This window comes from Somniosus microcephalus, chromosome 3 (assembly GCF_052327205.1).
Source record: "Somniosus microcephalus isolate GS21.2 chromosome 3, FLI_Smic_1.0, whole genome shotgun sequence".
Classification (NCBI taxonomy): domain Eukaryota; kingdom Metazoa; phylum Chordata; class Chondrichthyes; order Squaliformes; family Somniosidae; genus Somniosus; species Somniosus microcephalus.
In genome coordinates this window covers 261528615-261542653 of record NC_140989.1, presented here as the reverse complement: position 1 = coordinate 261542653, position 14039 = coordinate 261528615, and the positions used below count along the sequence as shown (strand labels likewise).

Genomic DNA, 14039 nt, shown 5'->3' with positions numbered 1-14039 from the left:
GGCTGTCCCAGAGTTCCTCATAGTACATTGTACTCAGGCTGATGCAAGCAACACATTACCATGTCTTTTGCTGTACCTGAATTGATATAAATGTGGTGTCTGTCGGAATGCCTGTTAGACAGTGTGCTACCCTAATACTCATTGAAAATGAAATCCTCCCTTCAAGTATTCTAGGCCTGCAAGGTAATTTTTTTTTAAAGAATATTTCACTTATTTGACCGGAAATTATACAGTAAAGTACCTTTTTAAATTCTGGTTAAAGTGGAAAACATTGAAATTTTTCTTGATTTGTTTAATCATAAAAGAACTTTACTTTTTTTATTTTGCCTGTTAAGAGTTCTCCATATATAGCTTGAGTGGGTGTTGCACAGCATTAAGATGAATGAATGATTCATTTCCTTTAAACTTTCAGGGAATCTTCCTATTGCCTCTCCTTTTTATTTGGCTTTCTTTGATGTGCTGTTAATGTTTTAACTCTCAGTTACAGGTTACACAAGGGCCTGTTTCATGCACTTTTACTACACTTGTGACGAACATATCTTTCCAATGTGGAGACCAATCTCCCTCAATCGGAGATTAGTAAGTGGCACAGATCCTTGTCCTTACGTTTCCTGAACATTTCAGTGGGTGCATAGAGATGCCTAAAAACTGTTTTGATGTTTCATGGAGGACATATACTAGAGACTGATGGTGTATAGGAAGTCCACAAGCCTTGTGAGTTATGTTGCTGCAAATGAGTGATTTACTTTCAATAAACCACCAGTTCCCAATGTGCATGAATTTCTTAATAATTTAGCATTATTTTATATATCTTAATCCTTGGGTTAATCAGTTAGCATTTTGACTGCACTATTATAAGAACATAAGAAATAGGAGTAGGAATAGGCCAGTTGGCCCCTCAAGTCTGCTCCGCCATTCAATAAGATCATGGCTGATCTTGGGCTCAAAGCCACTTCCCAGCCCACTCCCCATAACCCTTCACTCCCTTATCTTGCAAAAATGTGTCTATCTCCAACTTAAATGTATTTAATGACCCAGCCTCCACAGCTCTTTCGGGCAGAGAATTCCACTGATTTACGACCCTCAGAGAAGAAATTCCTCCTCATCTCAGTTCTAAAAGGGCGCCCCTTTATTCTGAAACTGTGCCCCCGAGTTCTAGATTTCCGCACGAGGGGAAACATCCTCTCTGCATCTACCTTGTCGAGCCCCCTCAGTATCTTATGTTTCAATAAGATCACCTCTCATTCTTCTAAATTCCAATGAGTATAGGCTCAGCCTGCTCAACCTTTCCTCATAAGTCAACCCCCTCATCTCTGGAATTAACCAAGTGGATCGTCTCTGAACTGCCTCCAATGCAAGTATATCCTTTCTTAAATAAAGAGACCAAAACTGTACGCAGTACTCAAGCTGTGGTCTCACCAATACCCTGTACAGTTGTAGCAGGACTTCCCTGCTTTTATACTCCAACCCTCTTGAAATAAAGGCCAACACTCCATTTGCCTTTTTGATTACTTGCTGTACCTGCATGCTAACTTTTTGTGTTTCATGCACAATGACCCCCAGGTCCCTCTGAACTGTAGCATTTTGTGATCTCTTTCCATTTAAATAATATAGTTTGCTTTTTTATTTTTCCTGCCAAAGTGGATAACCTCGCACTTTCCCACATTATACTCCATCAGCCAAATGTTTGCCCACTCACTTAGCCTGTCTATATCCCTTTGCAGATTCTTTGAGTCCTCTGCACAACTTGCTTTCCCACCCATCTTTGTATCATCCGCAAACTTGGCTACATTACACTCGGTCCCTTCATCCAAGTCATTAATGTAGATTGTAAATAATTCAGGCCCCAGCACTGATCCCTGTGGCATCCCACTAGTTACCGTTTGCCAACTGGAAAATGACCCATTTATCCCGACTCTGCTTTCTATTAGTTAGCCAATTCTCTATCCATGCTAATATATTACCCCCACTTCCGTGAGCTCTTATCTTATGCAGTAACCTTTTATGTGGCACCTTACCGAATGCCTTCTGGAAATCCAAAATTGATGAGGGGTGATATATTAAGTACACAAGGCAGTTTTAAAGATAATTATATTATCTATTATATTAAAATGGGAAGGCTATTCAAAAGAGTGTGCTAAATTAGTATATTAAGGTAAGTCAAGTTATGAAAATCATTTATGCATTGTGTTAAGCTGGTAAGGAGGAGCAAGAGGCCATAGAGAGCATAACATAAGGACAGTAACTCCAAGAAGCATTATAGCCCTGAACACAGGAATGGCAAGGTCCGAAGCCACACTTGTGAAGTGTGCAACATGCATGGTATACTCTGCCTGGATTTGGAAGAGTACAGGTGAAAGACATGTGTAGCTCTAGCTGAAAAATACTGAGCTCAAAGGTTGGCTTGTTACAGTCTGTAACACAGGACAAGCTATATGGAGTGAGGTGATACCCATCCAGACAAGTGAGATTATTCATAAGATAGTTATGGGGGATTCCTATTTCGATAAGGTGCCACATAAAAGGTTACTGGCAATCGTGAATGATACATTCCTTCCTGGGATCCAAGATCGGGAAAGTTGTGCAGAAGCTGGAAAAAAAAACTCTTGGAATCGGAGAGAAAACAACCGGGAGTCAAGGTTCATATAGGAACCAGTGTCCTAGGAAAGAGTAGGATGGAGGTCTAAAGGTGAGCTTGAGGAGTAAGGTGCTACATTTAATAGAGAGACCTCATGGGTAACAATCTCGGAAATACTGCTGAATCCATGGCCTGAGTGAAAAAAATTAGATGTGTGAACATGTGGCTTGAAAAGTGGCGTAGAAGGGAAGGTTTCAGATACCTAGGGCATTGGGACACAATCTGGGGCGAGGGAAGCCTGTTCAAAGGGGACAGCATTCACCTGAATTGGACTGCTATTAATGTCCTTGCAGGAAAGGTACATTGGGAAGTGGGGGCGGTAAATTAGTAAGGGGGGGGGGGGGGTGAGGGGAGGGATTAGTGAATGCTAGAACTAGAAAAGAAACAGAAGCCAGATGTTGTGGTACAGGAGAGAGGAGGAGTACATAGTGATACAAGAAGATTATAAGAAAATAACCACAAGGGGAAGTAATGAATTGCTGGGCTGTATAGTGATGAATTTACAAAGATATAAACTGCTCCAAAGAGATAGAAAAGATGAATTGAGGGGAGCTGTGGCTTTTTATGTGAAAGAAGACGTGACGTTCATGGAGAGTGAGGAATCTAGACTGGGTTCAGAAAAAGTGAAATTATTGTGGATCAATGTAAGTGACATAAAAAGGAAAAATATTAACTAATTTGGATCTGTTATGACCCACCATACCAAGAAGAGATACTAGATTTGGAACTTAATACTCAGATACGTGAAGTGTTAAAGATCAAATGTAATTGTTGGTGATTTGAATTCTCCAGAGATCTATAATGAGAATGAAAATATATTTTGGGACAACTGATACTGACATAACATGTCTCAAATGGTAGGGAGCCGACATGGGCTGGAATGATACTGGATTTGATACTGGAGGTTATAGTGAGCATTTTCAAAACGGCAATCATAGCGTTGTAGAGCATAAAGTTAGGCTTGCGATAAAGAAAGGGAAGAGTACATCAGAGAGTCTCAAGTTTAGGGAGTGCATTTTGAGGGTTGAGGTGAGAACTAGGCTGGATACACAAATAGAGGCGCACAGAGGATAAATACTTTCAAAAATACGTTGCAGAGACTACGAAACAACTGTATCCAAATGAGAACAAAGTGTAGCAGAGGAAGAAGGAAACTGAAGTGCGGCAAAATGTGAAGTAAAACAGGGCTTGACAGGGTAGATGCAGGGAGGATGTTTCTCCTGGCTGGGGAGTCTAGAACCAGGGGTCACAGCCTCAGAATAAGGGCTCGGCCATTCAGAACTGAGATGAGGAGAAATTTCTTCACTCTGAGGGTGGTGAACCTTTGGAATTCTCTACCCGAGGGCTGTGGAGGCTCAGTCGTTGAGTATATTCAAGACAGAGATCAATAGATTTTTGAATATTAAGGGAATCAAGGGATATAGGGATAGTGCAGGAAAGTGAAGATGAGGTAGAAGATCAGCCATGATCTTATTGAATGGCGGAACAGGCTCGAAGTGCCAAATGGTCTACTCCTGCTCCTATTTCTTATGCACCACAAAAGACAAGTTCTGATGGCTTATATATCGTATGAGTAACTAGAAAATGTAAATCATTGCCCCAGAGACACCTGTATGATAAAATTACTTCTTAGAAGTTAAATTGGCATAGTTACATATTCAGATTGGGAATTGGCATAGTTATGCATTCGATTGTTTCACAAGTATGTGCAAACAATGCAGTGGCACCCAAGATTAAATCAATTCTGGATCATTTATTTCCTCAACTATATTGTTCTGCCTGCGGACAGTTTTGATACAGCACCGTACAACATCTTTAAGCAGGTTTATGTCCCACTGCCATTTTGGTTCTTATGTGTCATGCAATGTTCTGACAGCTGTGATGGAGTCAGTTTTTTACAACCCTGGAACCCCCTGGAAGAATTAATTTCAATTGCTTTATGAGAAAAAGGGTTAATGCACAGATCTGACATGTTTTCAGATGTATCTGAATCACCTTTTCCCAAAGGAAATCCCATTTACAATTATCATAGTACTTCCTATTTTCTCTCATTTATCCCAGTTTGAGTATTATAATTTTTACATTTTACTGTGAGTGGCATTGTCATTTTAAATATTATGTCAGTATACTTTTTATCTCAGTTATTAACTGGTAAGTTTATTATTTAGTACAAACTCCTCTTCAGGAAATAATAGTATTTTGATTATACTGGGAAACTGAAGACAACAGTGGTTGTTTTCTCTTTGACCACTAAAACTACTGATCTTTTCCTTTCTGTATTCTTCACATTTAGTCTCCTTGACTCATGCATCATGCACCAATAAAACCATATCCATTAACAGTAAAAGCATCACCTCAATCCAATCTTTAAACATACTAAACATTTCAGTCATAAAAACTGCCCTTGTTCCCAGCATTGCATCGATGATCCATTACATATTTAGATTTGACAGACTTCAGATATAATTATCCAATCTAAAAATAGCAACACATTAGGTCTGGGCTAGTTTTATCCAGCACAGTCTGAGAAAAGATACATTTCTATTTCTGCACCTTCCTTTTATTTTTAGCAAGCACAGGTTTACCTTGTGTGAGCAAAGATCCTCGCTTTAGTAAAAGTACTGTAACCGACAACCAGCCAAAGCCCAGGAGCAGTCGTTTTTCCATTCTAACAGAGCATTGCTCTACAACTTGAAAAGCAATTCCAAAATTTCAAGTGATATTCCTGAAGAGATCGGTCCTGGGAACTTGAGTCTTTTTAATTCAAATTAAAAAGACGTTGAGGCTGGTTGCAAATAAGTCCCTTTTTTCTATGCAGTTAGACTGGCTTCTTGCTTTGCTGGTAGTTTCTGCCTGTACCTTTTGAAAACTAGCAATTTCTATCAGACGCCGTGCGATACCTGCCTCCAGTTTCAGGTTACAGCCACACCTGAACCCTGCAGCTAATACCTTAACCTATGGTGTAATCTATTGTTAGGCCCCCATTGCTGTCTTTGGCTGGCCTTAAAAAACAATCTTACATTTTTATCCAAAAAATCTACTTGAGTTTTTTTTCCCCCAGAACAAATACCAGTGTTATTTTATATTAAAAGTCATCTCTGAATATATATTATTCAGTTATATATATCAAGGTGACAATAAACTGATTCTGAACAAAAACTCATTGTTATCCCTCAGTGGATTTTTCAAGCCACAGGTTAAGTACCCTAGGATGTCTTTGTAGCACTGTAGTTCCACAAAGATATTGCTAAATATACAATCATAGATAAACACATCTGAACTCGCTACCAGTAGTTCCCAAAAAGCATAGTGAATGAGAGATTAATCAAATACATTTAGGTCAAATATTCAAACTTTTTCCCCCAATTTTGTCTAGCTAAGTTAGAGAAATTCAAAATGTTCATCATTCGTAATTGAGTGAGTGTCACTATGATTCATCTACAAAGTATGTATGCTGAAAATCTCATTGCCAATCATACACTTTTCCAGACCTTTTGTAACTCTGCTTTTCCAAAAATTAATTCAGATCTGCAGTGAGACAAATTTTTATTTTAATGATGATAAAATAGAGAATTGGTAAAACATTATAAATGTATTAACATTATAAGTAGAGGTAACGTTTAAAAAGATTGAAAGTAATATGGCCCAGTAATTCCGGGCACAACGCGTGAGTACGGACGGGGTACTCACGCGTGTGCCCGGAGGAATTGCCGGTTTTCAGCATGCACAGCGCATGCGCTGAAAACCGGCATTTCCTGTCCTCTGACCCAAGGGGTTAAGAGGCAGAACGCGTGCGACTGCACAGGCAGCGCGTGCGCAGTGAAATTCCTTTTTTTTTTCAGAGTTGCGCGTGTGTAAAGGCCTCCGGTCTTTACGCATTGAAAAACCACACGTAAGTACTTAGTTTTTCAGGTAAGTGGGCTTTTAGTACAATTGAGAATTTTTTTTTCCACAGGTTTGTTATTTTTAAAGAATTTACAGTAAGGTAAGTTTAGTTTTAGCCCCGATTTTTTATATAACATTTTTTTTCAAATTTTAAAATTATTGTTTAAAATAGTTTTTCAGAGTTCTTTATTGTTCATTTAAGTAGTGCAATATTTTTTTAAAATTTTCTTTCAGGTTTAAGTAGTGTTTTGGGGCCAGGAGTTTTCATGAGTTTGACAGCTCTTACTGTCAAACTCATGAATGAGTTTCCCCTCCCCTGATTGGCTGCACAGTGCTCACCTGATCCCAGCCGGCACATCGCACTAACTACGCCGCTGGATCAGGTAAGCACATCGCGCCGACATCTGAACCGGGCCAGTGACAGGAAATGCAAGCAGGCCCGGGCTTCAGATGTCGGCGCGCAGGGTGAGTGCACATCAGGGGCTTGCACGCGCGGCAAGCTCCCGATCCTAATTTCAGGGCCTATATTTACACTTTGAGAAAAACCGCTTCCCTTGTATACTGTGGTGCCATTTTTCACACTGTCCACATGTGCATACAGGCTTTGTGGATGGTCCCAAATTAATACTGAAATAAATCACAGCTGTGGGTCTACAGGTCTCTGTGTATAAGTTTGGAGTTGACATATCGGTTGATATTTCAACCAGTGTTTCCTGATTGAAGATTTATTCGAGGTGCCATCTCGCAGAAACATATGCGTGTGCTGTTGGATACTGCATTCATAGTAGCGCGTGATATATTTTTTCTCTTTTTTATGAAGTTATTTTATTTTCCCTCTCTCCGAACTCATGCCCTCCACATTCCCCGTCCCTGTTTGTGCTTCTCTCAATCTGGCCACCAGGGGGAGGGGGTATAAAAGTAGATCAGGGCAACATCCCCAATTTTTCTCACATTTTAAAAGCAGTCATAATCAGTAACATAAAACCAAATGAATGTGATCCTAACTTAACCAAATGCAAACCAGAGTTCTACATTTCTATAGCGCTCCTCATGTCAGAGTGCTCACTGGCTCAGTGATAGCAACCGAGGGACGATCAGGACATTGCGACTGGGCTGATCAGGAGTGGGGGTGGGGGCGATGAGAAATGGCTGGCAGCAGCCCTTGAGTTTTAATGTGGAGCTAGGAGGTGCTCTGCTGCTCCTCCCAGTTCCATATTTAGTTAAGTATTTTTTAAACACTTATGTTTTTTGGTGGCTGCCTGCAATGGTCCCTTTTAAGGACCTCCGGTTTGGCCGGATGTAGACCTGGTTTTCCTGGCTGTGTTCAGGAAAACCAGGTCTTCATGTGGCCAAGCTGGCGGCGTTCAGAGCAACCCAATTTTGTACAGGGGGCCTCAAACACACGTTAGGCCCCTTATTTGCATATGCAAATGATACAGTAATGCCTGTTTCAGGTGCAGGCCCTGAACATCTACTTATTTTTTGCCTCTAACAATATGGAGGGCAGCGCACTTCCGGCTCGTAATGAGCACGCATTTCCTGCTCACCATTTTGGAAGTTTAGATGCCCATTTAGCGCCTGAAAAACAGGCACAGCATCATCGGATTTCTGGATCACTGACCCTGGAGGTGATAGACACATGAATGAGGGAAGTCTTCAATGGGGGTAGGGGGTAGAGGTGGGAAGGCAATATTGTGGAGGTAGAAATAGGTGTTCTTGGTGATGGATAGATATGAAATTTGAAGCTCGCAGCAAGTCAAACAGAACACCAAGGCTGCACAGTGCCAGGTCAGTCTGAGAAGGCAGCAAGGGAGGGGATGGAATTAAGGGCTGTGGTGTAGTTTTAGGTGAGCACAGAGCAGAATGGCCAATGCTAAACTGGAGAAATTTCTGGCTGATCCAGGATTTGATGTTGGACAAGCAACCAGAGGAGTGGTCATGGAGTTGAGGCTGGTGTTGGAGAGGTAGAGCTGGGGATCAAGAGCCAAGAAACAAATATATTATCACAATATACACCAGTCACCATTATAATTGTTCTCTGACCAGCTACGAATAGCACACTGTCTCAATATGAACATACAACAGAAAATATTTCACAGAATCATACATTACAGAAGGAGGCACTAGAGCCCATCATGCCTGTGTCAGCTCTTTGAAAGAACTATCCAATTAATCCCACTTTCCAGTTTATACATGTATGTTTAAAACATCCAGGAAAGGAAAGCACTTGAAAGAAATTTCCTTTCTATGAAACGTCTACTCCAAAATGCTTCCAAATCAACATTTTCTGGTAAAGGAGAGGAGGCATGTCCTAGAACTGCTTAGAAAATAAAACCCATACAATGCAGTAGCCTCACATCTACAATTGCCATTACACCAGATCCAAAACCTTTTGACATTTTATACATTGCCAGTGAACATGCCATTACTCTATGCTATTACCACAATCACTCACCTCTTTATCCTCCTGAGAAAAAGAACATAGCTCCTTAAAAACAATTAAAACATCAAATAATTCACAGTGCATTGATATCAACTGCAATTTGCCCTGTTGCTTTTGGTAATTCTCTAATTCTTCACAGAAAAACTGCCTGTAGAATATAGCACTTCAATGTTTGAACCTAGTCTATCCCCACCGATCCTTATCAGGAGCTACCTGTGCACCTCCTTACAATGGTGCTTTTCTTGTCTCTGCAGATTTGGAGCCGGCTTCTATATTTGATGAATCATACCATTATCATTGTAATCTCTAGAGAACAAAACTCAAATACTTCAGCCATAGTGACTCTCTGTTTAACCCCCCCCCCGCCCCCCACCAGTACATTCCTCTTCCGTGTTAGCCAATGCCCTTCATCCTACATACTTCTGGCAACTCCTTCCTTTCTTTCTCTCTCTTTCAACTTTGTTCTTATTACACGTTCCTTTCATTGCAATGTCCTGCTGTTCCCTCCCCGACCCCTTCTCTTGTGTTGATGCTGCTTTATCCTCGGTTGTACTTTGTTTCTGTTCATCTTTCAGCAGACTATTTTATTCCTTTCAATTTAATGGTAACATTCACTGCACGCGCCTGACAACTGCACAATTTTTTATTTACTTTGGTTTTTTTAAATGTGAGAAGGTGGAAAATCTCCTGTTCCCAGGCCTGTACAATGTCCCGCTTCTGCCAACTGTTTGGAGGTACACAACTGCAGCACCAGTTGAGAGCTTCTTCCCCACATCTAGAATGATGTCTAGGTGACTCTTTCTCTGACAGAATGGCTGAAATTAGGAACTAGCCATGAGCAAGTGCAGGAATGAACTTGCATTCCACCATATCATGGTGCTGGAAATCAGTGTTCCAATGTACTATTACTGGGTATAGGCTATATCTCTATACCCATCTTTCGGAGAAGTCAAACCAAAGCCCCGTCTGCCCTCAGGTGGACCTTTCGAAGAAAAGCAGGGGAGTTCTTCCTGATATCCTGACCAATATTTATCTCTCCACCAACATCAGTAAAACAGGTTATCTGGTCATTATCTCATTGCTGTTTCTATCGTGAAAGGCACTATATAAATGCACGTCTTTTTTTCTACAACTGAATTGTATTGTGTGTGAGGTAACTGAGCTGCAGAACCTTACAGAATCTTTAAAAAGCACACGTCAATGTTACTATTCATTGCTGGAGGAAAAGAATCATAGTGAACACCAGCCACCGCAGTTCACACAGTTGAAACATGATGATTACCTCACTAAAGGTTTAACGATTGTTATCTGATCACTGCGCATTATTTTTTTGGGGGTGATAATCTTCAGTTAATAGTCAATATATTGTGAGCTTACACTGTACTTTGGCAAACGAGGCAACAAGATATTGTGACAGTCTCAGCCAGGCATTCCATTATCACTGAAAGCACTGGCCTAACGATAATTATATTGACAAGCCTCTAGTATCTTTGAGCATTATATGGAACAACCAAATTTAAACAGCATTTAATTTTCACATCAAAGCTTACAGCTATTCCTAGCCTGAAAACTGCCTAACATTTTTTTCCATCAAATGGTTATTTTTATAAAATACGAACCTTACGGAAAATTGACTTCTCCTTTGCTAAACGTAGCCTCTTCACTCATGCACCTGTCAGGGATTACTGGACTAACACTGTACCAGAGGAGAGTAAAGCACAGTGGAACTAGTGTAGGCCTCTGGTCTTGCCCTAATGTGAGAATGTCCAATGGTCTCGGGGTGGGGGGGGGGGGTGAAATTACTCTGAGTGCACACATTGGTACAATAAAGGGGAGCTAATTTGTTTTGCCTTGTTTTAAACACATTTGCAGGAATGCTTGACTATACTCTGCGCTCTCTGGAAGCTTTTGTGTGTTAAGGTACACTAAAGAGAAAAATGCACAACAGATTCAATGTCTGCCTGATGATATTGCTGCTTCTCAAATGTACATCACTGCATGCTGTTTGCTGAGGGCTATTGGAATTGCTCAGCGGTATAATGAGCCACTTTTGCAGTGGTTAACCCATATCTCGAAATGCTAACCATCCAGCTTGTCACCACCCACAAGGCCCTTAAGATATGAGTATTAATTTGTGGTCACTCTCTGTAAACTGTGCATTCACATGCATCACGATTTCCTAGTGGCCACAGACCATGTGGATGTTGATGAGTGGAATCCCTTTGTGTTAAATACCATGGGATATTCCACATGTGTTCAACATGGGTTTACTCAATGTTGTCTTGTAACTTGGGAATGCCACATCTTTTGAAAAAATCTATCAGCCTCTCCTGCTGCTACTGTTGCTTTATACTGGTGTTAATGTTATTATATTCACCAATGATATCATCACTTTCCCTGTTAATGATAGCAAAGTGCTGATGTTGTTGCTTGATTGCAGCTTTGGTTCCAGAACAATTCATCTACAGCTTCCTTGATGAGGCAGAGCCTCTTCACATATTGCTCCTCTGTGCGGTTGTGGTAGCTTGGTTGCCAGTGGTAGACATTCTGCCTGGGATAGTGTTGAACCCCGATGGCCCTCCAATAGCCATAGCCTTCCCTGATCGTCATCATCATCCTCCTGCTACTGAACATGTCCAGTAAAATCAGACTCACTGACGCACTCTTGCTGCTACCTGAATTGAAACAGTCGAGTCCCTTTTTACCTCCGTATCTCCTCCACTGCTCCATGCTAGACCTCTGCTGGCCACCCCACTGCCTCGATTTCAAAATTCTCATCCTTGTTTTCAAATCCTTCCATGGCCTCGCCCCCTCCCTATCTCTGTAATCTCCTTCAGCCCCACAACCTGTATCGAACCTTGGTTAGACCCCACTTAGAGTACTGCGTACAGTTCTGGTCGCCATATTATAAAAAGGATACAGAGGCACTGGAGAGGGTGCAGAGAAGATTTACAAGGATGATAGCAGAAATGCGAGAGTATACATATCAGGAAAGGATGAACAGGCTGGGTCTCTTTTTTTCTCTTGAAAAAAGAAGGCAGAGGGGTGACCTAATAGAGGTCTTTAAAATTATGAAAAATGTTGATAAAGTGGATACAGAGAGAATGTTTCCACTTGTGGGGAAGAGCATAACTAGAAGCCATCAATATAAGATAGTCACCAAGAAATCCAATAGGGAATTCAGAAGAAACGTCTTTACCCAAAGAGTGGTGAGAATGTGGAATTCGCTACCACAGGGAGTGGTTGAAGTGAATAGTTTAAAGGGAGGTTAGACAAGCATATGAGGGAAAAGGGAATAGAGGGTTATGCTGATAGATTTAGATGAGGAAAGACGGGAGGAGGCTCGTGTGGAGCATAAACGCCGGCATGGACTGATTGGCTAAATGGCCTGTTTTTGTGCCGTATATCCTATGTAAACTCCTCCCCCCCCCCCCCCGAGATATCTGCACTCCTCCTAATTCTGCCCTCTTGAGCAGCCCTGATTATAATTGCTCAACCGTTGATGGCCATGCCTTCTGTTGCCTAGGCCCTAAGCTCTGGAATTCCCTTCCTAAACCTCTCCGCCTGTCTACCTCTTTTTCCTCCTTTAAGACGCTCCTTAAAACCTACCTCTTTGTTGGTTAACTGCCCTAATTTCTACTTATGTGGCTCGGTGTCAAATTTTTTATCTTTTAATACTCCTGTGAAGCACCTTGGGACGTTTTACTACGTTAAAGGCGCTATATAAATACAAGTTGTTGTTGCTTTAACATCCCCTTTACAGTGGTTGTAATTAATGTGATAAAAGTTAAAAGGCAAGCATGAATAATTTTGTTTCATCACCTTTAATTGGTATTCAACAGCCAAAAACAAATGTTAACGCTGGATTTCTATGGTATGGAATCACAGAAATTTAGTATGGGCTTTTTGGTTGTGCCTGTACCAGTGCTAGTTCCCCGCAGGAACCAGCTGTTCTAATCCCATTTCCCTGTCCTTGTACCCTAAAGAATCAGAAATATTAACATGAGTTAATGTGGTTAGGTCCAGGAAGGAATTTTGGAAGTATGGGCAAAAATATGCTCATGCTTCATTAATATGACCACAATAAATACAACACACTAACACAATAGCATGTGCACAGAGTTACTTCATTCCCTTTGTATGTTTTTTATATATACACATGTTTACCATTAAACAAAGCACACGGAACAGAGAGACGGAAATACAGCAATGATGGTTGTGTTTATTAAGTCTTCATATGAAAGCAGTACAGAGAAAGGCAGAACAACATCATGAACATTAGGAATCAGGGGAGCTGTTTTACTTCTGGAGTTACGTCAAATGATAAAATGGTTCAGTCAAGAAAACACAGACAGAGAAATAAAGTGACGAGACATTGAATGTTAGAAATGGTTGGTGAAGTTAGTAAGAAACAGTGAATGGTAAACCACAAGGAAATCAAGTCAACACGCATTCCTACTTTCTAAATTTGATGGCTATTATGGAATTTTATCGTTTCAAGTTGCTGAAAATACACTAAATAAATCTGTGTACAAACTGCAGGGAAAGAAACACAACTTGAGTGACCCAGGTATTCCCATGTATATTTTTTGTTTCAATAAACCAGTGATCATACTGTATTTTGTGTGCATTTCATACTTCTCCTTGGCCGGTGTTTTCTGACCAGGGCAGCTCCATTACATACAAGAACATAAGAAATAGGAACAGGAGTAGGCCCTACGGCCCCTCGAGCCTGCTCCACCATTCAATAAGATCATGTTTCATTTGTATCACCTTATTATTATTCATCATTAGTCAAAAATATATAACTTAATAAAACAGGAAAAAAATAAAATATTTGTAACACATGCTTATATAAAATAAACAATGATCAGAACCGTTATAAACCTTAAATATAAATACTTATAGAGGTAGTGCTTAAAATAACCACAGTGTGCTTAGACTTTTTATTAATGTTGGAAATTTTTTCAAAAACAAAGCAGCGATAAGGATTAGCACTTAATTTCCAAGAATTGTAAACCACTTATTGATCAGTCTTAAATCACTGGCAAAATGCTGAAGTGGAAATCAAGA

General features: G+C 40.5%; 1 protein-coding gene across 4 annotated transcripts in view; it reads right to left on the bottom strand.

Moving 5' to 3' along the window:
- crb1 (crumbs cell polarity complex component 1) overlaps window positions 1–14039 on the bottom strand; it is a 176560-nt gene that overhangs the window by 4260 nt on the left and 158261 nt on the right. The window contains exon 1 of one of the 4 annotated variants that reach the window (XM_085982399.1): window positions 5224–12923. The exons of 2 other annotated variants lie outside the window; for them this stretch is intronic. In XM_085982399.1, coding sequence (XP_085838525.1) covers window positions 5224–5305 — 82 coding nt within the window. In that variant the 5' untranslated portion in view covers window positions 5306–12923. Of the gene's footprint in view, window positions 1–5223; window positions 12947–14039 lie in introns of those variants that run through there. One more of the 4 variants, XM_085982395.1, reaches the window with a different exon arrangement.